The sequence below is a fragment of the Emydura macquarii genome, unplaced genomic scaffold, assembly GCF_026122565.2.
Source record: "Emydura macquarii macquarii isolate MOO-44397 ecotype Brisbane River unplaced genomic scaffold, CSIRO-AGI_Emac_v2 contig_3692, whole genome shotgun sequence".
Taxonomy (NCBI): domain Eukaryota; kingdom Metazoa; phylum Chordata; order Testudines; family Chelidae; genus Emydura; species Emydura macquarii.
In genome coordinates, this window is record NW_027133829.1 from 9,944,853 (window position 1) to 9,966,113 (window position 21,261).

Sequence of the window (21,261 nt, forward strand, 5' to 3'; positions counted from 1 at the left end):
CCCTAAAGGGGGGGTGCAGTGTAGATCAGATTATTTAAAAACAGGGCCCCCCCCCCCAAAAAGAATGCCCGGCCGCCCTGGCACGAAGGGCAGGGCCGGCCCAAGACCAAAGGAAAATGGCTGCTGCGTCCGTCGGTTTGTTCCCAAGCCGTTCCCCCCCACTCCCCGGGCAGCACCAGCCTTCGCCGTTTGCTCTTGTTTTTGTTTTTTTTATTAACTTTATTTCCGAACTTGTGTGGGTTTCGGGCTGTGTAAATTTCTTGTACAAACCGAGAGGAAAGCGCTAATAAAACCCACCCTCTGTTTTTAAGAGACGTGTGTGGGTGTTGGGGGGACTGTGCCAACGGGGGAGGGGGGCTAAGTGTGAACACCACCCCTGGGCCTTTGTCCTGCTGCCCCTTTCACTGGCTGAACCCGGGTACCTTGTAAAATGCAGGGGGGGCCCTCGAGGGGCTGGGCCCCACCCAAGTTAACAACCTCTGCTGGGAACCGACTAATGGAGTTCTCCCCACGGGGGGCCCAGGGCAAGGGGTGTGTGTGTGTGGGGGGGTCATTACACAAGCACCCCGATCGAAGCGATTCCCTCCCTGCCCTGGCCCAGGCTGTAGAAGCGGAAAATCCCCAGCGGCTTGAGGCAGCAGTAGTAGGGCTTTTATCCTCTCTCCGGCCCTGTGGCCGCTGTAGGGCCAGAGTATCAGATAGGGGGCGTGGCACCGTGGCTCCGAGCCGTGCCAGCCGGTGCTGGGCTGTGGCAAATGCTCCTGCATGTGAGCTGCCAGCGGGGCGGGTAGAGGGGGCCAGTACGCCCGGGCTGCCTGTGCCCCCTCCCCTGCAGGAGGCGACGCGCCGGGGCCTGGCTCCGCTGGGGCAGGTGCTGGGACCCTAGCCTGGCTCCCCCCATGGACCCACCAGTGCGGGGTTTAACCCCAAGGCCAGTGGGGGTGTCTGCGTGGCAGGAGACGTTGTGCCCCAGTGTCAAATCCCCACGGGCCCATAGCCTTGGACCCGGCTTTTGACCCTCCGCAGCTCTGGTCCTGCTCGCTGGGCCCGTCTGTCCTCTCGTAGGCCTGGCCCGTCTCTGTCTGCCCCCTCGCCCACTGCTGCCAGCCTGGCGCCATCCCCGGCCGGCTCTGCGGGGGCGACAGCGTCATGCCTTGGGCACCTTCACCACCAGCTCCATGGGCGCCTGGCGGTTGGTCCGGTAGGCCTGGCGGATGACGTCCACTGCCCGCTGGTGGGTGACGTTCTGCAGGCTTGTCCCGTCCACCGAGACCAGCTCGTGCCCAGCCTGCCCACGCCGGAGAGGGACCGTTAGGAGGAATCGTTCGCCCACCACTGAACGGCAGCCACCTCTGGGGTGGGAGATGGCAGCTGTGGCCACGCCCCGCACAATGCTGGGGGCCAGGCACTGACCAAGCAGGGGTGGGGCTTACGGGGGCGGGGGGGTGCACCCTGCTCCCTGGGGGTGTTGAAGGGCAGGGCTGCTCGCTGGGCTTGGGTGAAAGGAGACATGGCAGGGAGGCTGCAGGGCGCTGGGGTGGAGCTTGCTGCGCCTGGCTCTGGGCTGGAGCATCAGCGTCTCTCCCGCACCCGGGCCACTGGGGAGTGGGGGGGGCGGCTTTGGGTGAGGGGCGATGGGGCCCGGGCCGGGATCTTGGCGCCACTGTGGGAGGGGAGGCTGAGAGTCAGGATTCCTCGGTTCTTGGGGAGGCATGGGGTGAGGGGCCAGGCCTCTCTTCTGCTAACAGGGAGCCCCCATTGCCACCCCTGCCCTGTGCCTGGAACCCAGGAGTCTGGGGGCTGCGCCAAGCCCCCGGCGCTGCAGCTCCTGCGGGGAGCGCCGCGCTGGTGCCCCTGCCCCTCCCTTGATCCAGGATGCTGTTAACCAGCCCCCACCCCCATAGCTGGGACCTGGAGGGGAAACCGGAGGCTGGGGGGCAGCAGTGGTGGGGGAAGAGGCCTCCAGCATCCCCCCCCACATCCATGCCTCAGGGCTGGGCAAGGCTAGCGGGGGGGGGCATAAGGCCCAATGGGGGGGAAGGGGCAGGTGCCGCCTGCCAGCCCCCCCACAGCAGAGGGCCACTCTGCCGTCAATGGGGCAGCCGGGGGCAGGGCGTTGGGGGGGGGGGGGGGGCAGCTGCTGTGCTAGCAGGGCCCCAACATTGGCTCTTTGTCAATGTCAGGCTGGGACAATGGGGTCAGGGGGGCCTCCCTGCACCCCCCTCCCCGAGTCTGGCCAGGCTTTGCCGGGGCTGGGGCGGGGTCTGGCTGCGCTGGTACTGCAGGAAGGGCCCTGGGCTTCAGGCTTCCTGCTGGCCTCAGGGTGTAACCCCCCCCCCCGGGGATGTCCATGCCCAAATGGGGCTAGACCCCCCCCCCCCCCCCAGCAGCTGGACTGGACCTGCAGGGCCAATGGGGCCAACTCTGGCTTCTTCCCTGCAGGAAGTCCCAGCCCGCCCCACATCTCTGGGCTCCAGGATGTGTGTGAGGCGCCGTACCCGCCCCCACGCCCTGCTCCAGGGAGGGCAGTGGCAGAGCTGGGCAGACAAGAGAGAGGGCGAGTGAGCCGAGTGCTGGGCTGGGACACGGGAGAGCTGGGCGCTAAGACTCTGCCACTGCCTCCCTGCGGGACCCTGGGCGAGTCACTTCCACTTGCTCTGTGCCTCAGTTTCCCCACCTGTCCGGGGGCGAAAGGGCAGGGGCCTTGCCATGTGGGGCGGGGATGGGCAGGAGGCATGGCTGTTAATACTTTAAAATGTGGGGGCTGGAGCGGCCCTTCCTGTTTCCATGGGCCAGAACCCACCAGTCTTCAAGCTGGACTCAGCTTTCAGTTCAAAACACACCCTGCAGCCCTGGGGCATGCAAAGAACCCTCCAAATGTGCACGGCGCTGGCTGCCAGCCTGAAACACCAGCCCTGGGCGGCCTGAACTGCCCCAGCCCGTTCGGCCCGATCATTAACGATGAACCCTACTGATGGCAGACGGCAACTGCGCTGCCTCTCGGGCTGCCGAGCAAAGCACCCCACGGCGAGCCCCACGCCCGTCATGCAGCGCTCTGCCACCCCGCGCCAGCGGCCGGCGTGTGCGGTGGGCAGGCGGAGCGTGGGCAAGGCTGGGGCACCAGTGACAGGTGCTGGCGGCTCAGCCCAGAGCACAGGTGTGTCCAACTCTGCTCAGCCCGAGCCGGCGCCACGCTTCTGCCCTCCCATCTCCAGACCCCCCCCGTCGCTGCCCCCACTCTGGGACCAGGGCAGGGGTGGCGCTGTCTGATCACCTGCCCGCTGCATCCTGCAGACAGCCCAGCGAAACGCCATGGGGGTGAGCCCCAGCGAGGCTCCCGCCCCCAACCCTAGCACCCCCTGTTACCTGCAGGACCCCGCTGAGGAACGCCGCTCCGCCAGGAAAGATCTTCTCAATCCTCACCATGGGCTGCATCTTGGACTCAATCCCGCCCGAGATGCTGATCCCTGGAAGGGAGCGAAGCTGGTCCCACGGCTGGGGGGGTCTCCCCCCACCCCCCCACCCCTACAATGCCAGCCTGCTTTAGCCATCGCTGGGGGCCCCCCTGCAGCCTGCCCTCCGGGGTTTCAGCCTGGCACCGTGCCCCCACCCCCTTCACGCCCATTTGGAGCGGGGCGGCGCCAGCCTCGCCTGCTGGCTGGGCCCCGCAGGCCCTGACTCGCCAGCCCTCCCCTGCCTGGCGGGCGGCCGCTCCCCATGGGCCCCGGAGGGGTGTGAGGCTGGGGGATCCCCCCCAGCTGTGGGGCGCCCGCTCGGTACAGACAGGAATGCGCTGCGTCTGCCTGGGTGCAGCGAGCAGCTGCCAGCTGGGCAGCAGGAGGGGTGGGAGGGTGCAGGGGGCCCAGAGGTTGGGGGGGACTCAAGGGGGCACACAGGGGCACGGCCGGCTGCGACTCACCCAGGGACTGCCTGAGTTTGGAGAGGCGGACGGTCAGCAGCTCGTACTCCTCCTCCCGGGCCGCGCCGGGGCCGTTGGGGGCCAGCCCCTCCGCCCCCTGGGTCTCTGGGCTGGGCGCCGGGGTGCCCGTGAGGAGCTGGCAGAGCCGGGGCCGGGCCCGCCGGGACTTGCTGAGCCCCGCGTGGAGCGCGTCCCTCTCCGGCTGGGCCTCGCTGGGCCCTGCCAACGCCTCTGCCCAGGGGCCGGGATGTGACCCGGGGCCCAGGCTCTGGGCAGGAGCCGCCAGCAGCCAGCTGGGCCCCCCGCCTCGGGGAGCTGCAGGGGGGCCGGGGGCAGCGCAGGCGTCGACAGGCACATCAGGCAGGGGCGTGTAGCCGCGCGGGTGAGTCCGGCTGGGGGCGCCCCTTAGCAGTTCCAGCTCTGCTCGCGCCGGCCCCCCCGCCTCTTCCTCGGCAGCCCCCAGCTCCGGGGCCCAGAGCGGCTTCAGCAGGAAACCCCCCGCCGGTCTGCAATGGAGAGATGGAGCTGTTAGCAACCGGCTGGGGGTACCCCCCCCGGTCTCCGAGATCCCCCTCCACCCCTAGCCCCAGGCCTGCTCTGCCCCCTGAGATTTCCCTGCCTCCGAGACCCCCCTGCTCCCAATCCTGCCCCCCCTTCCAGGCTCATCTGCTGTGAATCAGACCCTGGGCCCCAGCCACCCCTGCCCAGATGTGACCCACAACCCCCCCCCCCCCGGGGCCCTTGGGGGGGCCGGTCACCCGGCACAGCTGGGTTCAGTGATTGTGTTGCCCTCCAGCAGAGACGTGCAGCCAGGTGGGGTGGGCAGGGGGCAGGTGGGGGGCAGGACTGACCAGGCACGGGTGTGATGAGGTGTCTCCTGGGAGGCATTTCCTGCTGCACCGGGCGCAGTGCAGGCGATTTCCCTGCAGACGGGGGGAGAAGGTGTCAGAGGCTGGCGAGGCCACTGGGACGGTGTCGCCCCCTCCACTGCGCACGCACTGAGCGGCCCAGCCCAGCCCAGCCCAGGCCTGCTGCAGGGGTGATGGGCTGAGCCTGCCGCGGCGCTGACCCCTGGGCCACAGCATCGCGGGTGAGTTTCCCGCCCAGCCCCCTGCGGGGAGGCTGGGGGGTTTGGAGTCTCACCCGCTGGGCCTGTGGCTCTGTGGTGCCCAGGGTCAAGGGCGTTTGTGCCAGGGCCCAGCGGCTCTAGGAAGGGACGGGGCCTTCTTCGTCACCAGTGGCAATGGGCGGCTGGCTGGCCGGGAATCCAGAAGCCTGACGTTGGGATGCCAGCTGGGCCGGGCTCGGCCCTGGCAGAGGCTCCCCTACCTGCTCTGCTCTTCAGGGTGTCGTACGCCTCCAGCTCCAGCGGCACGACCAAGCTGTCGAAGCGGCCCAGGTCGGTGGAGGCGATCACGCTCCTGCAAGGGGCAAGCAGAGACGGCAGCTGTTTGTGCGGCCCTCCGGAACTGCGGCCACCTCTGGGGTGGAACGCGGCAGCCGCCTAACAGCGCCCCGCAACGCCGGGTGACAGCTGCGGGGCAGAGGCATCCCAGACTCAGCTGCGACATCGGGAGTGATGCTAGGGAGCCCAAGGTACTTACCCAGCCAGGATCGGGCCCGGGCCCTGGGCGGCACCTCTACGCTCACCAAGAAAACTGCTATGGACGCAAGGGGACAGGGCCAGAGCAGCACAGCGCCCAGCACCCCATTCACTGTCTTGGGGCACAGCCGAATCCTGCTCCCAGAGGGGCTGGGGGAAATCTGGAGGGACCACGGTGAGTTCAAGGAGATGCCGGCCGCTCAGGGGCGAGTTCAGGATCTGGGCCGCGCAGTCTCCCTGTCCTGTCGCGTAACCTGCCGCAAAAGACTTCTCCCCGGCAGCACGCGTGGTGTTATCGGATTGCAGCATACACACCCCGGCTGAGACAGGCCCCACATGGTGCCGCGGGCGCCATAACCAGCCTCATCTCGCCAGGCACAGAGGCCTGTTTCTCTGCCCTCTCCTCCCCTGGGAAGTGCCCCCTGGAAAGCAGCGCATCCTCCGTCCCAGCATCTTCCACCCACCTGACATCCCTCAGGAGCAGGAGTTTCTCGGGCCGGTCCAGGATGGCCAGGAGTGGCCTCACCAAATCCTCCACCCCACCCTCGTGGACATACTGCGGGCAAAGGACAGGCAGCGTCAGACAAGCCCCTCCGCCGGGGCAGAGCTCAGAGCAGTGCTTAGCCAGCGCCAAAATGCAGCCACCTCTGGGGCGGGATGCGGGCAGGGTTTAACAACACCCAGCAACAAGCCGGAACAGCTTTGAAGAGGGAATGAGGCTGCCTCATGTCTAGGGCGGTGGGTCAGTACTGACGCGGAGGGTCAGCACTGCTGGCTGGGTCACTGGCAGCTGTTTCTGGGTATGACCCATGCCAGGGGTGGGCGAGCGGCACGGGTCTGGGTGTGACGCACTGGCAGAGGGGGCACTTGGTGGGGGGGAAGGGCACGGGTTTGCCAAACGAGATCCAGGGGGCTCTGCAACGCGGTGCCCCTGGGAAAGGCTTACCTGGCCAGGATCCTGCTCCAAAGGGGGGCACCGGAGATGACAAGGAGGGGCAGGGGGCCCCCAGTGGGAGGAGGGGGGTGAAGTGAAGTGAAGTGGCAGAGATGGTTTGTCTTTTGACCCTGGTTTGAATCTGGACTAAACCCTTGTTACCACCGAGATATGGGGCAGTGGGGTCTAGTGGCTAGAACTGGGGCATGGGAGCCAGGAACCCAGGGCTCTGCTTGTGACCTGGTGCCAGTTCTTCCCCCCGCCCTCCCCCCGTGCCTCAGTTTCCACAGCTGTCACATGAGGCTAATGGTCCCTGCTGGCTCTGCTGGGGTCCCAGGAGTGGGGGGGGTTGGGGGATTCATCTGGATTCTGTCTAGGTCCAGCCCTTCGCCTGACTATGAAGTGGGGGGAGGGGCAGTACGGCGGGGGGCGGGGGGCAGAGCGCTCAGGGACACACACAGGGCAGCGACAGGCGCATCCAACGGGCGACTTCCCAGCGCCATCTAGTGTTCACTGTAGACACCTGCACCTAGCGGGCCCCAGGGGCTGTGTGCGCCCACAGCTTCCTCGGCCCCCCCAGGGATGGGCCTGGGAGAGAGTGGCAGGGGGGGTCGGCAGCGCGGCCTGGCCATGCCCATTTCTGGTGCTTTCGGCCCCTGCCCGCAGCCATGAGCAAAGCCTGGCGCCGTCCCTGAAGAGAAATCCGGGTGGGGAAACCGAGGCATGGAGGGGGCGGCCCGAGACCTCAGAGGCAGGGACAGAGCTGGGTGAAGAACTCAGCTCTCCTGCCGCAGGATGCGAGGGGCCTGCACTGGGTGCCAGCCCTGGGCTCTCCTCGGTGCCAGGGTGAAGAGGTGACCTGCCTCCCCCGCTGGGAGAGCCATGTCTCGCTGGGCCCAGGGACTGGAGCCAAGGGCCTGAGTCCAGAGCCCCTGCCAGGCCGGGATGCCCTTACTGAGCTCCCATAGGACAGGACGGACTGGCAGCCCCTGCCCTGCCTGCCACCCCATTGCTCTCTGCTCTGGCCACCCTGGGCACCAGTCACCCACTGAGGCCGGCCCACGTACTCCTGCTGCTAGCCGGACTGCGGTGCAAGTCCCTCGGGGCTTGGGGGGTGGGGGAGAACCCGGCCCCGTCACAGCGGCCCGGGCACATGCCCGAGCTCCTTACCCGGGTGCAGTGGCGGAGCATGGCCGCCACCTCGTCCTCCGTCAGCAGCTTCCCGGCCATGTCCCGGAGCAGCGGGAGGCAGCTCTCGGCGGCTGGGCTGGGCTCGCGGCTGGTGGGCTGCGGGGAGCCCAAGACGCTGACGGGGCGTCGTTTGTCTGGGGAGCAGCAAAGCGGGGTCAGGGCGGGTGCGTGTGGCATCCCTCGGCCACGGAGATCAGAGGGCAGGGAGCTCACCGGCCCCTCCCGCCGCACAGCCAGGAGCGACTCCGCCAGCTGGGAGCAGCAGTAGGTTGTTCTCCTCCAGCGGCCGGCCGCCAGAGGGGGCAGCAACGCGCTCAGCGAGTGGGGCACCGAGGCAGCTACGTGCACAGCTCAGCGGCCAGATGCCGGGCCCCATTTGCACACGCACAGCTGTGCACGCTCACTTTTGCCCGTGCAAAGTCAGAGCTTTCCACCGATGCGCCCCGGTTGCCCCCGAACCTGACTCATCAGCCAATCCCTCCCCACCCACCCCCAATTCTCCCCCTCTTCACCCCCCAGGGTCCTGGCCATCGCTGGCGCTCATCAACTCAGAGCCACGTCGTGCAGCGTTGGGGCTGGAGGGATGACGGAGACCCAGGGGGCTCCAGGCGTCCCCCAAACTCCCATTAGCGTCAGAGGGGGCTGGGCTCCGAGCCAGGCCTATAGAGTGCAGAGTCCGACCTACAGGGCGACCGGGCTGCCTGAGATCAGCTAAAGCCAGAGCCAAAGAGTAGCGGCTTAACGCAGCGTCCAGCCGACAGCCCCAAGGGATAATTGGTCTCTGCGCCCCATCACCCAGGGTCTGGGTGGGGGGCCTATGGATCTACGGGGAGCAGCCCAGCGCAGCGTCCCAGGACCGGCCCCAGTACGGCTGAGACACCCGGCTTTCAAATGGGGGTGCAGAACGGCCCCCCTAAAATCCCCCTTGGGGCTCAAGTCTCGCGTTCTGCGAAAGGAGCCAGGGAAAGAAAGGGAGCTGTGCTTTCCCGTGCGAGCAGTGGGAAGGCAAAGGGCACACGCATGCACACACCAGCACACGCATGCAGTACACACGTGCATGGGCAGACACGTGCATTGGCACACGCACTCGTGCACCAGCACGCGCACTGGCACGCACACTCGTGCACACGCACACCCCAGTTACCCCACTTCAGGCTCCGGCTGACAAGTTTCTGCAGGGCGCTGGCTGCAGGCAGAAAGCAGAGGAGGGCAAAGCCCGCGCACATGGTGATTCGCCAGCGGCCCCGGGGAGCTGGGGTCAATGCCCCACGGGGTCTGGGGTGTCTCCCGGGGTGATCAGCATGTGAGCTGGTGCCAGGGGGGCCTCAAGGCTGTGACTGGGTCCCACAGCGCCAGGTGTGGACGAGCAGCGCACAGGGCAGGACGGTGGCTTGCAGTTAAGGGGCTGGGAATCAGGAGACCCGGGGCCGATGCCCGGCTCCGCCACAGACCCCCCAATGACCTTGGGCAAATCACTTAATCTTCCTGGGCCTCAACAATCCCAGCAGCAAGTGGGGGGCTGGGCAGGCTGGCAGCTCCGGGGGCAGAGGACCCCCAAGTGATCAAAATTCATGTGATTTAAAAAAATAAATCCCTGTGGGGGAGAGAATCGCCATGGGGCCACGGGGCACCCCCCCCTCAGGGACACAGAATCCCCCAGAGCTGGACACCCCCTCCCTCATGTGACCTCTGGGACCATTCCAGCCCCCACCACAGACCCAGCCTGGCCCACCCACCCAGGCGTCCCAGCCCCCGTTACCTTTCTCCCCCTCTGGGCTGGCCGGGGACCCGGCCCGTCTCCTCCGCCCTGGCGTCCCTGCCTCATTGCTGCCCGGCGCCCAGCTCTGCCTCGCCCGGCTGCCTTTGAAGAAGAGGTTGATGAGGGTCTTGGAGCGCTGCAGGCTGGCCTTGTCCCCCGGGGGCGCTGGCTGCTCCCGCCTCTTCTCCTCTGGGGCCGGGAAGAGAGTCACAGATGGGCCAGGTGGGAACAGCGGTTTGGGGTCAGGCACCTCACGCCCCGGCCCCCTCGGGCACAGCAGGCCCCTCAGCGGCGTGAGCAGAAGGGCTGAGCCCCTGCCAGGAGCTGCAGCTCCGTGGGTCCGGCCGAGACGGAGATGCGTCGCACCCCAGCAATGGACGCATCGCACCCCAGCAGTGGGATGCACCCAGCCCCAGTCCCAGGCCACCACACAGAGCGCTGTGCCCATCGCCAACGTAGGGCCACCCCTTGCTCCCCTCCAGTGCCCACCCTCCTAGTCCTCTCTTGGACAGCACCGGCCCCCCATCTCCTCCCCCCCCGCCTCTAACCGTGCGTCCCTCCTCCTGCCCCCTCTGCTCCAATGTCGGGCTGGGAGCTTTCTTCTCCCACCGCCTAATTCTCTGCACCCCAGGGCAGGACGCCTCCTGCGCCGCTCCCCTTGGAGCCTGGGACACACGGCTCGGAGGGTGCAGCTCTCGGCCCCGGGCGGGCAGAGGGCAGCTGCTTTCCTGGCGTGGCTGGCTGAGCCGGAGTCCCCCTCTGAGGTGAAGTGCAGGGGGCCAGCTGCCCCCCTGGGCAGCGTCGAGGCTCCAGAGGGACAATGGGGGGCAGGCGAGGACAGCTCAGTGTGTGGGGATTGAATGTGCTCCCCGGGGACTGGGGGACATCTGGGGCATCAGCTATGAGGCAGCAGTAGCGCTCTGGGGGGCAGGCGGGCGGATCTCAGGGCTGGGATAGCCGGGGGCCGCGGGTCGGGATTGAGGGGCACAAGCCCAGGAAGCGGGGGTGGTTCGGCCCGTCCCGGCGCCGGCACCCACCGTCCACGGCGAGGTAGCTCTGGGATCTCCTGATGGGCTGCCGGGGCCGGCCCAGCGCCAGGAGCAGGGCCGTCTTGGGCGAGTCCGACAGCTCCTTGCCGGAGAAGGGCCCGCGTTTCTTGGCGGGGAAGGGCTCCGTGAGGCTCTCGGCCCGGATGGCCGTGTCCTTCAGGATCTCCGGGGGGTGCACGGTGCGCCGGGTCTCGGTCCCCGCGCTCCCGTCTGGGGAAGGGGGCAGGTCCGTCTGGATGGCCGTCTCCACTCGCTCCAGGGAGCGGCGGCCCGCCGGAGGGTCCTCCGTGGAGATGCAGACGTCCACCATGTGGGCTGGGACCGGGCTGCAGAGCAGGGCCTGGTGCCGCCCGTTCAGGGAGCTGAAGGGGGTGCTCGAGGAGTAGGAGGAGACGGAGGAGCTGGTCTCCGAGGCCTGGGAGAGCTGCTGCGCTTGGCCATTGGTCACTAGAAAGAGATGAAGGGCTGAGAATCCCGGGGACGGAAGAAGCCACCAACGGCCACAGCCCCTGGGAGCTCCCAGCGTCCCTCTCCGGGCCCCGGCACGTGGAACTTCATGGCACGGTGGGCGTGGAAGCCAGGCCCGGCTCTGGGAGCTGCAGAACTGCTGGAGATGCTAGCTGCATACAACCCAGCTCTGTGTCATAGGCCCTGTACTGCTGGTAGGTAAGGGAGATTCCCCTTGAGCTCTTGTGACAAGGAACTCGTGTTCTCGGCCATGGAGTGCGGCACAGCGAACCCTGGGAAGGGCCGGCTGGCCCCAGGTCGGTAGCACCCCCCCTCCCCCCACGCTGCAGCTGTCCCTGTGGATCTCGAGGCTCGTTCCACGAGTGCCCGGGTGGTACCGTCGCCTGAAGGCAGCCGGGTAACTGAGCCGGCAGGTCCCAAGGCTGTATGGTGAGGCGGTGGCCCGCACCGGCACAGGACCCCGGCGTCCTGGCTCCCGGCCCTACGCACGCTCAGAGGGAGAGCACAGTGTGGTCCTCCCCTTAGGTTCCCAGCTGCAGCTCATCGCTTGGAGAATTTGCTGCCCCCCCCTCCCCCCCCCAGCAGACCCAGGGCCGTCCCGGGGCGGGCGCCGAGGGGGGATCACTTACAATGACTGAGCCAACAGTACTCAGCCACCATCTCCTTGTAGGCGGGGAAGCGGCCGGTCTCCTAGACGCCAAGGAGAAGACGAGGGTTAGCGTGTAACCGGCTGCCCCGGGCAGCGTCTCCGCCATGAACCCGATCCGCGCACCATGAATAATGCAGCTGCCCGCCCGCTCCCAGCTGGGCTGAAACTGGAGCCGCCCTGCCCCACGAGCCAGGGCACCTGCCAGGAGCTCCCCGGAGCTGCCTACGTCAGGGGAACACTTCAGCCGGCAGCGCCAGGGCGGGGGAGAGGCAGAGAGTGACGGCGCCGCGCTCTGCAGCCGGAGGGGAGGGGGCGGGAAAGACCGTGGCCCGATGCAGAGGTTGGGGGTTACCCGTGTCCCTCCCACAGCGACACACCCAGTGCCAAGGCCACGGTGGGCTTCTCCACCCTCTCCTAGGGTGGCCTGGCCGGGGGTGTGAGAACCACCCAGCCCAGCATCCCCCGCGGTAGGGAGCCGGGCCAGGGCCTACCCTGATGGTCAGCATGACGTGCGTCTGCCCCTTTAGCACTTCCACGGCCTTGCTATGGCTGATGGCGTCGAACTTGACTCCGTTGGCTGCAAGGACTTGATCTCCCACTCGGATCCCGTTCTGCTCCGCCAGCCCTCCGGGGTCGACCCTGGGAAGGACAGCCCGCCGTCAGGCTATGGGGCCGGTTCATCTCCACGGTGGGCGGACGACCCATCGCTGGGGCCACGGGAAACCGGACTGGGGCGATCAACCAGACGGGCTGCCCAGCCTGCTAGATCCTGCCTCACCTGCCTGGCTCCGGCTGTTCCTTGTCCCTTGCTCGGATGGGGCTGTGTCTGTCCTTCAATGGGGAGAGGGGGTGCTCTGGCCCTGGCTCTGCCTCCCTTTGCTCCCTAGAGCTTTGCCCACCATCATTTGGGCCTGGGCGCTTTTTGCCACACACAGAGAGAAGCTGGGCTGCCGGCATCCCAGCGTGAGAACCAGCGCCGGCATTTCAGAAGTTGCTGCGGGAAATCCGGCCCCAGCTGGCACTTTGCCGGGGAAGGGACGAAGAGATTGCTAAACGGCAAGCGGAAAGAAGGAACGCCGGAGACCCCACAGCTCCCTTTGCACAGACGTTCTTTGCTTCGGCGCTTTGGAGAGGTGGAGAACTTGGAGTGAGGAATCTGCTGAATTATTCTCAGGGACGGGGCAAACCCGGCTGAGAACTGCAGGTGAAAACAAATCCCCAGGGGGATCCTCTCTAGGGACTGAAATGGCCTGTTCGTGGGGCCCAGAGAACCTTCCAGCCTCCTAGTTAAGGGCTTGACCCTGAAAACACATGGCATCGGGGCTAGTCACATCTCACATGGCTGCACTCTGCAGAGGGTGTGGCTCAGCTTTCAGGGACAGAGCCAGCGAACAGATAGGTCCATTCCTAGCCTCAACTCCACCCCTTGGTATGGATTATGCACCAGCCAGCGATCTGACTGGCTGAGCGTTCCTAGGGTTGGATCCAGCGGTGCGAGCACACAAAAGGAGCAGAGTTAAGGGTCGGGGCTCACCAATCAGTTGCATTGAGGCCTCCATTTCCGCTCGCTCGCCGTGACTTTGTGCTATGTTAATAGAGTTTTAGGGCATTTATTTCCCCAGATTTTTTTTTTAACAGGTAGATCAGGGGGCAGCTTCTCTAGCTACTCACATGCAGAGGCTGTTCCAACTCCGCCCTAGATGGAAGGGGGAGTGGCCCATGCAATGGGAGAGCCCGCACACCGTCCCAACGCCACGGCTTAGGGCGGGCATTGCTTGGTATCTTTTAAAGCGACTCCCAGCTCCTACCTTCACATCCCTCTAGCCCCACCTAGGAAGCCCTGATTTCTATACCCACCCTCCCACACCGCGTTTACATGGAGCTGGGGGCTCACAGCAGGCGTTCCTAGCTACCTCTCCGGGTACGCTTTAGTGCGTGACGTTCACCCTATGCAGCGGGGGCCAGCACAAGGCCAAGGCAACGCCCGGCCCCTTACGGAGCAGCAGGCCAGATGGTGCAGTGGGGTAGCAGCGTGAATCCCACTGGAACGGAGAACTCCAGGACGGGCTAACTCTAACCCCTTCCCAGCCCCCCTGCTGGGGTGATGGGGGTCCCAATGCCCTGTGGGGGGAGCCGCTCTTGGGTCAGGCCATCCCTTTCCCTCCTCGGCTACAGAGCATCCTCCCCGCCCGCAGGAGCCAATCATATGATGCTCGGTCAGCAGGCTGCTGGCAATCGGGTAGTCAGGAGACTACAACTCCCAGCAAGCCCTGGTCTTAAAGGCTCCTCCCCCCCATGCTGGCCACGCCCACAGTCTCAGCTGCTTGGCAATGGGGTTGAGTGGCTCTGTAGCTGCCCCAGGGCAGTAACTAGCCCAAGGGCTCTCCGGGACGCTGCTCCTCACCCGCAGGGCCCGGGCCCCACAAGTAATAAGTGGTTCCCGAGGAGCCGGGTGCCCAGGTGCGGCGAGCGGGCACCCGAGAAGGGCCGTCGCCGGCTGGCGCCCAAGCCAACGTACTTGGAGACGTAGATGCCGAGGCCAAATTCCTTCCCCCCGCGGATGTTGAAGCCCAGGCAGTAGTCGTCGGAGGTGGTGTAGAGGTGGACGATGCGCCGCACGCCGTCCTCGGAGCTGCTGTCTGACGGGGTCGACCCGCCCTTCTCCACGATCAGGCGCCGGTTCACCACGTCCACCCTGGAAGGAGAGCAGCCACCGCGGGAGTCAAGGCCGGGGGCCCGAGGGGCACTGGGAGCTGGGCCGGGGAGCAGCGTTGGATGGCGCTGAAATCCCACGGCTGCTTCCGGCACAGCGGCAGGGCATCAGCGGAGACGCTCCGGGGCCAGGAGGGGTGCGGGTTTTTCTGCACGTGGCTGGGCCGATCTGATTTTCTAGGACGCACCAACCCCCCCAGCCCGACGGAGCTGCTCTGCGCTCTCCCACGGTGGCAATCCCATGCAGTCAGACAATCTCCTGGAGTTTCCTGCCGTCGGGGAGAGCAGGAATCTCAAGGGATTGGCTCTTTCCCATGAGACTCCAGCCACTTTGGGCCCCCCCTGTGGTTCTGGCAGCATCCAAACTGGAAACAGGCATTTGGAAACAGGAGCAAAGCTGGCACGGACAAAAGTGCCCGAGTCCAAATGAATGTCAGTCAGGGCTGGGCGCTGGCTTGGAAAATCTGCCCTCCAGACCCACACAGGCAGGCTGGGAGTTGGTGGTTCAAATCAGACTCCAGTCCTGCATGAAATTTGCAGGGGGGCCTGGGTCTGGGTCCAGTTTCGACCCACCTCTGGTTTTGATGCGAAGTATTAAAAACCTCACCCGCCCGGGAGGCCTGAACTACACATATCTGGACCTTTGAAAAAAGGCTGTGGCAGTTTTCATTCCCATTGTGGGAGCCCGTCTCCACGTCGAGCTGGGACACAATGAAAGAGGCTGTCCTGGAGGTTTGACCAGATGCCTCTCCCCAGGGACCCTGTGCCATGAATTTCCAGACCAGTTCTGCTGCCTCAGGGAACTCTGCTAGATCAGGGAAGCTGAGGATCAGCACCCGAACTGTCACAGGAGCTCACCCAAACCCAGTAAGATTCTGCCCTCAGTACAGCTCCGAAGCCTTGCCTTGCTTCCCCATAGCTACCAGGACATCTGGGTCAGAGGGATCCGCAGATCCAGAGGCCATGGTGAGGGGCACAGTAGAGGAACCTGGTGAGAATACAGCACTCCTTGTCTCACAACACCCCTGCGGGGATCAAACCCACGACCTCAGGATAAAGAAAAACACACCTTTACTTCTTGTCCTAAGGAAGTCAGGCTCTGCCCACTGCTTCCACCCTAGTCACGTATCCTGGAACTGGGGGTTAGTTGGGGGCGAGACCTGGGAAACCCTGATCACGGACAAACTTCTCAAGCATTCAGCTCTTGCGTCTCACCCAGCCCTGCCACTGGCCCTCACTCCTTCCCCGCAGCCCCCCGGCTACTCCATTCCCTGCCCTTCCTTGACCACCGGCCGCCCATCGTGCCGGTTTGTGTGAAGTGGGCAAACGAGGGCCAAGGAGGCGACCCTAGGATGATCAGTTCCCTGAAGGCCCAATCCAGGATTCGAACCCATCCCCGGAGCACACTGTCCCCTTGTGACACCGAGCCCCGAGTCGTCCCCTGGGTCAGCGTTCGCTCCAGGAACCAGGAGCGCTCCCTCTCTGCACCGAGGCGGCTGAGACACTCGTGCTGGCCCCACACAGGTAATACATTGCGATTGCTGGTTAACAGCGGCGAGCTGTAGGGGGTGAGCGTGGCTCTTCTTACCAGGTGGTCTTTTCCCGGGAGAATTTAATCCCTGGCACCTTCCCCATGCGTCTCACCACCATCCGCAGCCGGTTGTTCCCCGTCAGGACCTTGACGGCGCTGCTCATGGTGATGCTCTCCAAGCTGACGCTGTTCACCTCCGTGATTTTATCCCCGACACATAGGCCCGCCAAGTCTGCAAGGTTAATCGGAGAGGGCCAAGATCAGGCTGAGAGGAGGCGGCTGGGCTGCGCGGGACGGGGGAGCTAAAAGCATGGGGGCGGCTGGTCCAGCCAGACATCACCGGAGACGGCAAATGCTCAGGTCTGCCACAGCCTGATCTCTGGGGCTCGCTGTGTGTGGTGCAGCAAACACCATCAGCTGGAACAACTCGGAGTTGAAGGGCCTGGCCCTGCATCACGGGGGAAAGCAGTTTCCCCCGTCTTGCATACCTGGATGTCATGCTCCCGCATACAGCCAGATGTGCAGGAGACCATGTGTGACTGCACACCCGATTTCCACGAGTAATGACACGACTACGTGTCTGAGGGGCTGGCCTCGTCACTGTAGTAGCACAATCTCTGCCGCATTTATCCTCACAACAGGCCTGTGAGGCAGAAAATGCCTGAACCCTCATCTTCTATCTCCCAGGCTAGTGCCCTCACCATGGGCCCAGGATTCCTACAGGGTCACAGTCAAAGGCTGGCAGGGAACTGGGCCTTGGCTGAGACTGGACACATGATCTCTTCCGGGCGACTGGAGCGCACCGTTGTTATCCTGCCCCAAGAGGTGGCGAAGATTTTCATTGCCTTTTCTCAGACTAATTGCAATAGTGATTAACGAGCAGGAAATCCGACCCTGTCGTGAACTGGAGCAAAACACTGAGGTCATTATTTCTGTGCTTTGCACAGCCCCATCAAACTGCTTTCAGAGTTTGCGTAGTCGTACCGGACGGCCAAATAAATCCCTTCCCTCTTGTAAAGAGTTAATGGAGGAGGCGAGCCCCCTTGGGGAAGCGAACCCTGCCCTTGGGGGAAGTGCTACTCCACGTGCTCCGCTTACCCGCGCTGCTGCCCTCCTCCACCTTGCTGACGAAGATGCCCAGCCCGTGCTCTGAGCCGCCGCGCACGCTGAAGCCCAGCTTGCCGTCCGCGCTCTTCTCCACCGTGACGGTGTGGATCACGTCGCTCTCCTCGCTGGTGGCTGTGGGGGACACGGGACAAGCACGTGGGAGAGAACGCCGGGGGGAAGGGCGGGGGGCATTTCCTCCACCAGGCCCCGTGCGTCCCCCTCCCGTGCCGTTTACTCAAGTTCGGTGCCAGGCCCAGGGACGGACGTGAAGGGGCTGGGCTGAGGGACGGGCACACGGCTGCGCTGGCTGCTTTCGGGTGGTCTCCAGAGCACAGCTCGAGGGCTCACACAGTATTTACTGGGGTACCGTGCTGTTCCCGACCGTGACACATGCCCAGGGAATAAAATTCTCACAAAGCCCTTTGGAAGCAGCCAAGGATCTCAACGTGCTTTCCAAAGATCAGCTACCTGAACCACACCCTGCTCCCTCCTGCCCCTCCTCGGCGGCAGGCGGGAGTCTCACGCCCGGTTTGCAACTGGGAAACTGAGGCACAGAGGGGAGGGAAGTGGCTTGCCCCAGCTCGCCCAGCAATAGAACCCAGGTGTCCTGGCACCCAGGCCAGTGCTCTGACCACAAAACCACCCTTCCTTATTAGGTAAGGAACCCAAGGGTCCTGGCTCCCCATCTCCAGCTCTAACACGCTGCCTGCCCTGCTTCGATTTGGACTCAAAGGCCCTGGTGTAAACTGCCTGGGGCCAAGCGCTCAGGGCGACGTGCGTAGGCCCCTCGGCAGGGAAGGGAGTTACCCTGTGATGAATTTTGCGTGAAGTTTTTTACGCCTCGGACCAACGGAGCACAGGCGATCGGTGCCCCCCAACCTCCAATCTCCCTCGCATCAAGCCAGGGTCTAGCCAAGGTCCTCCTCATTTAGTACTAGGGGTAGGCCAAGGACCCCATGTTCCCCATGTCCAGCGACCTGGCTCTGAGCACCTTCTGTAAGCTGCTCTGTGGCTGAGCTGAGGTGCAGAGGAAGCTGCGGGAGGTCAAATAAAAAGGGGGCCTGGGTCCCCTGGATGGGGAGACGTAAGAGCCAACTTCAGGGGCTCTCTCCTGCTCTCCTTAGAGTCAAGGTGAGCGCTGTCCCTTGGGGGGGCTGAGAAGGGGGCTGGGAATATGTATCTGGGTGACGAAGGGTGACCCCAGAAGAAGCCCCCTCCCCAACAGAAGCAGAGGCGCAGGCAGGAGAGGCCCCTGCCGCCGTACCTTCGTTGGGTGAGTTGATGAGAATGACCCGGCCCATGGGCGACGAAGGGCGGGTGCCTCCATGGTGCCCATTCACCAGCCGGTTCTGTTTCCTCAGCAGGTAGCGCGTGGCCGCGCTGGCGTCGCTGCCCGAGCCGCGGGCGTGGGTGGGGTGCGTGGCGCCCCTCAGCACCGAGTCTGAACCGTGTGCCATGGCGGGGCGGGGCGGCCGCTAGTCCTGGAGGGACCCCGGCGTCCGGGGGACGTCTTCAGTGGGGGAACAGGGAGGGACCAGGCCCCTGAAGCCTGATTCCGTCGAGCGGCCGGGGCGGAGGGTTACATTTTGGCTGCTTGGCTGGCCTCCCGCCAGTGCAGGTGGGCGTTTGATGCAGCCCAGTGACATGTTCCTCCAGGTAGGTGCTAGGGGGGCCGGGCCCGTGTTTCCCGCCAGGTCTCAGCTCTGTCCGGGGGGTCCACACGACGGGGGCGCTCCTGGGCCTGCAGGGTCATAAATCCAAAGGAAACCTCATCAGGCAGCCCCACCGCTTTCTCCACCTACAGGCAGGGCGGCAAAGAACCGCCATCGTTAAGAGCAGCCGGCCAGGCCCTGACGCCTCCGCGCGCCCGAAAGCTTGCCCCGGAGAAACCCTGGCCTCGGGTGGAGTTGTCCTGATTTCCACCGGCGCAGGAGGAAATCGGGATCAGTGTTGGCGCATCGGCCTCTGTCAATCAGTTCCTCGTACGAAACCAGATCCCCGGGAGAGGGGATATTCAGAGCGAGGGGCACCGAGGCATGGCACAGCGTAGGAACAACTCCCCCAAACTCTCTCTATTCTGCAGCCAGAGATTCACAGATGTTCGGGTCATAAGGGTTAGGGTCGACCACCTGGTCTGATCGACACCAAAATTCACCCGCTGATTCCTGCATCAAGCCCCCGCACGGGGCTGAGTCATGCCCCACGTTCTAGACACTTTCCCACCTGGAACAACACCGCCAGGCCGGCCAGCGAGGGAGGGTCAGACCCGAAGGGGCCATCGGCCAGATGTGGCCTCCAATCACACCGGCGTCCACTGGGGAACCCCTCTGTTTACATCGGTGGCGTTACTCCAGATGTACACTAGCACAACGGAGATCAGAATCTAGCCCTCACCCCAGGGACTGCACTGGAGTTAACTCCGGATTTACGCTGGATCGCGTGAGACCCGCATATGGCCCCCACCCGGCTGATTTAAAGGGAACGCCTCTGGGTTTACACTGGGGTAAAAAGGGAGATCACAGCCCAGCCACGAACCCATCCTCTTGGCTGGAGCTGCTCTAGATTCGCCCTGAGATCTGGCTCCCGGTGTTTACACCACCTGGTGCCCTGTCAGTGCCTGGGGGGCTCCTAAACAGATTTGAATTCGGTTCCCTGCCCAGGCCAAAGCTCCCATCGTCAGCCACAGCGGGAGGCTTTGGTTGTCCTGACCCAGAGCCAGGACCGCGCCGGGCCCCGTGGGGGAGCGGATCGAGGGCGGGCCAGGCGCCGGGGGGCTGCTCCGGACGCCCTGCGCACCCCGGCCCGGTTGCGCTCGCCCCGCTGCGCGCTCGCCCGATGGATAAGCGAGGTGCCCCCGCTGCTGCACCAGCCTGGGCCCGGGGGGGGGGACAGAGCCGGGCAAACACGCGTGGGACGGGGCAGGACGCGACCCCGCCCTCCAGGTGCGCAGCTTTCCTCCAACCCCCCCCGGCGCCCCACTGGGCCCACGTGGGTATGTGTGTGTGGGGGGGGCTCTGCACCTGGACAGACCGAGCCCCCCCACCCCGATCCCGGGCAGGCTTGGGCTCCCCCCCCCCCGCAGGTATCTGCAGGTGCCCCCCAGCGCCACGGGGGGGGCGGTAGCAGCTGGGTCCCAGGTAAAGCGCCGGGGAGGGGGGGGGGCCGAGCCCCCGCCCCCCGAGAGCTGGGCACCAGCCAGCCCCGGCCCCCCCCTCACCTGTCTCCATGTTGCGCTGCACCTGCGGCTGTCACCTCTCCCGGCTGAGGCCGCCCCGCCCCCTGCCCCACCGATAGGCTGGCCCGGCCGGCCCCCAGGCCCCCATAGGCCGGCGCCGCCGTCCGTCAGTGCCAGCTCTTGCCTGGTGTCTTTGCGCGGAGGCTGGGCAGGTGAGCTGGGTGCCCCTCTCCCTGGGGGGGGCAAAGGGGGAGGGCAGCAGAGCGAGGGTGTCTCTGCCCAGGGGTGGGTCTGACCCCCAACTCGCAGGGACGCTCCCCCGGCCGCCCCAGGGTGGGGTCTGAAGGCAGGTGAGGGCGAGTTGCTGGGGTGCCCCCATGGCACAGAGCTGCCCCCCCATCTCTTAACCCCCCCCCCCAGCCACCCTTTGGGAAACCCCTGCAAGCGCCTCCCTCTGGCGTCTCCGGGGCGGCTGAATTTGGCTTGACCCTGCCGCGCGGCGTCCCGCAGGCTGGGGCCAGCTCGGCCCTGTCCGTCGGATCCGATTGTCCTGCGTGACAGGGCCGCGTGCTCGGCAGGGACCGCAAAGCGCTCTCCAGCTGGAGCGTGGGGGGTTGCCATCCCCCACGGGGCGAGCGGGGAAACTGAGGCGAGCGTGGCCCGGGTGTCGCTCTACGCCCATCCCGCTGACTTTGCTCGCCTGGGTGAAGGGACGAATGCGCCGAAGTGACTCGCCCAAAGTCACCCAGCACCTCAGTGGCAGAGTTGGGGGTACAATGAACCCAGGAGTCCTAGCTCCCAGTCCCCCCATGTTCCAGCTACTGGAACCACTCCCCTTCCAGAGCTGGGGAAAAGAGCACAGGAGTCCTGACTCCCAGCTGCCTTTGTTCTAATCCACCAGCTCCCACTCCACGCCCTGAGCCAGGAAGAGAACCCAGGAGTCCTGGCTCCCATTCCAATGCCCTATTGCTCTTAATTATTCTGATTGGGCTAAATTCTGGGGTCCTGACCTCCTGGGGGCGGGAAGCACAGAACTGGACCAAGGACTCTGTCCCAGCGAGCCCTCCCCCAGCCCTAGGCCATGATCCAGTGAAGTTGAGAACTCAGTGGCTTGGCTCTGCCCCCCATCTCTTAAAGAAACAGTGCGTGCTGAGGAGGGAGCCA

General features: G+C 65.3%; 1 protein-coding gene across 1 annotated transcript; it reads right to left on the reverse strand.

The window, feature by feature from the left end:
- Positions 1-230: 230 nt before the first annotated feature.
- PDZD7 (PDZ domain containing 7) lies at positions 231-19,377 on the reverse strand. The gene is made up of 15 exons (XM_067536998.1): positions 18,187-19,377; positions 16,914-17,054; positions 15,873-16,047; positions 14,091-14,267; positions 12,064-12,211; positions 11,553-11,613; positions 10,444-10,902; positions 9,407-9,595; positions 7,627-7,781; positions 5,987-6,078; positions 5,249-5,340; positions 4,767-4,842; positions 3,920-4,425; positions 3,367-3,467; positions 231-1,288 (listed from the first exon to the last, which is right to left on the reverse strand). The coding sequence occupies exons 1-15, from the start codon at positions 18,377-18,379 to the stop codon at positions 1,148-1,150; spliced, it is 2,706 nt and encodes a 901-aa protein (XP_067393099.1). The 5' UTR covers positions 18,380-19,377; the 3' UTR covers positions 231-1,147.
- Between the last annotated feature and the right edge of the window lie 1,884 nt (positions 19,378-21,261).

What these genes read in the sequence shown, in the direction of transcription:
- PDZD7 (XM_067536998.1), bottom strand. Translation starts at nt 18,379, where the DNA reads ATGGCACACGGTTCAGACTCGGTGCTGAGGGGCGCCACGCACCCCACC. An exon ending in CAGCCCAGAGGGGGAGAAAG is followed by an intron (nt 7,782 to 9,406) that starts GTAACGGGGGCT and finishes GCTGCTCCCCAG; the next exon opens with ACAAACGACGCCCCGTCAGC. An exon ending in CACCCTGAAGAGCAGAGCAG is followed by an intron (nt 4,843 to 5,248) that starts GTAGGGGAGCCT and finishes CCCCGTCTGCAG; the next exon opens with GGAAATCGCCTGCACTGCGC.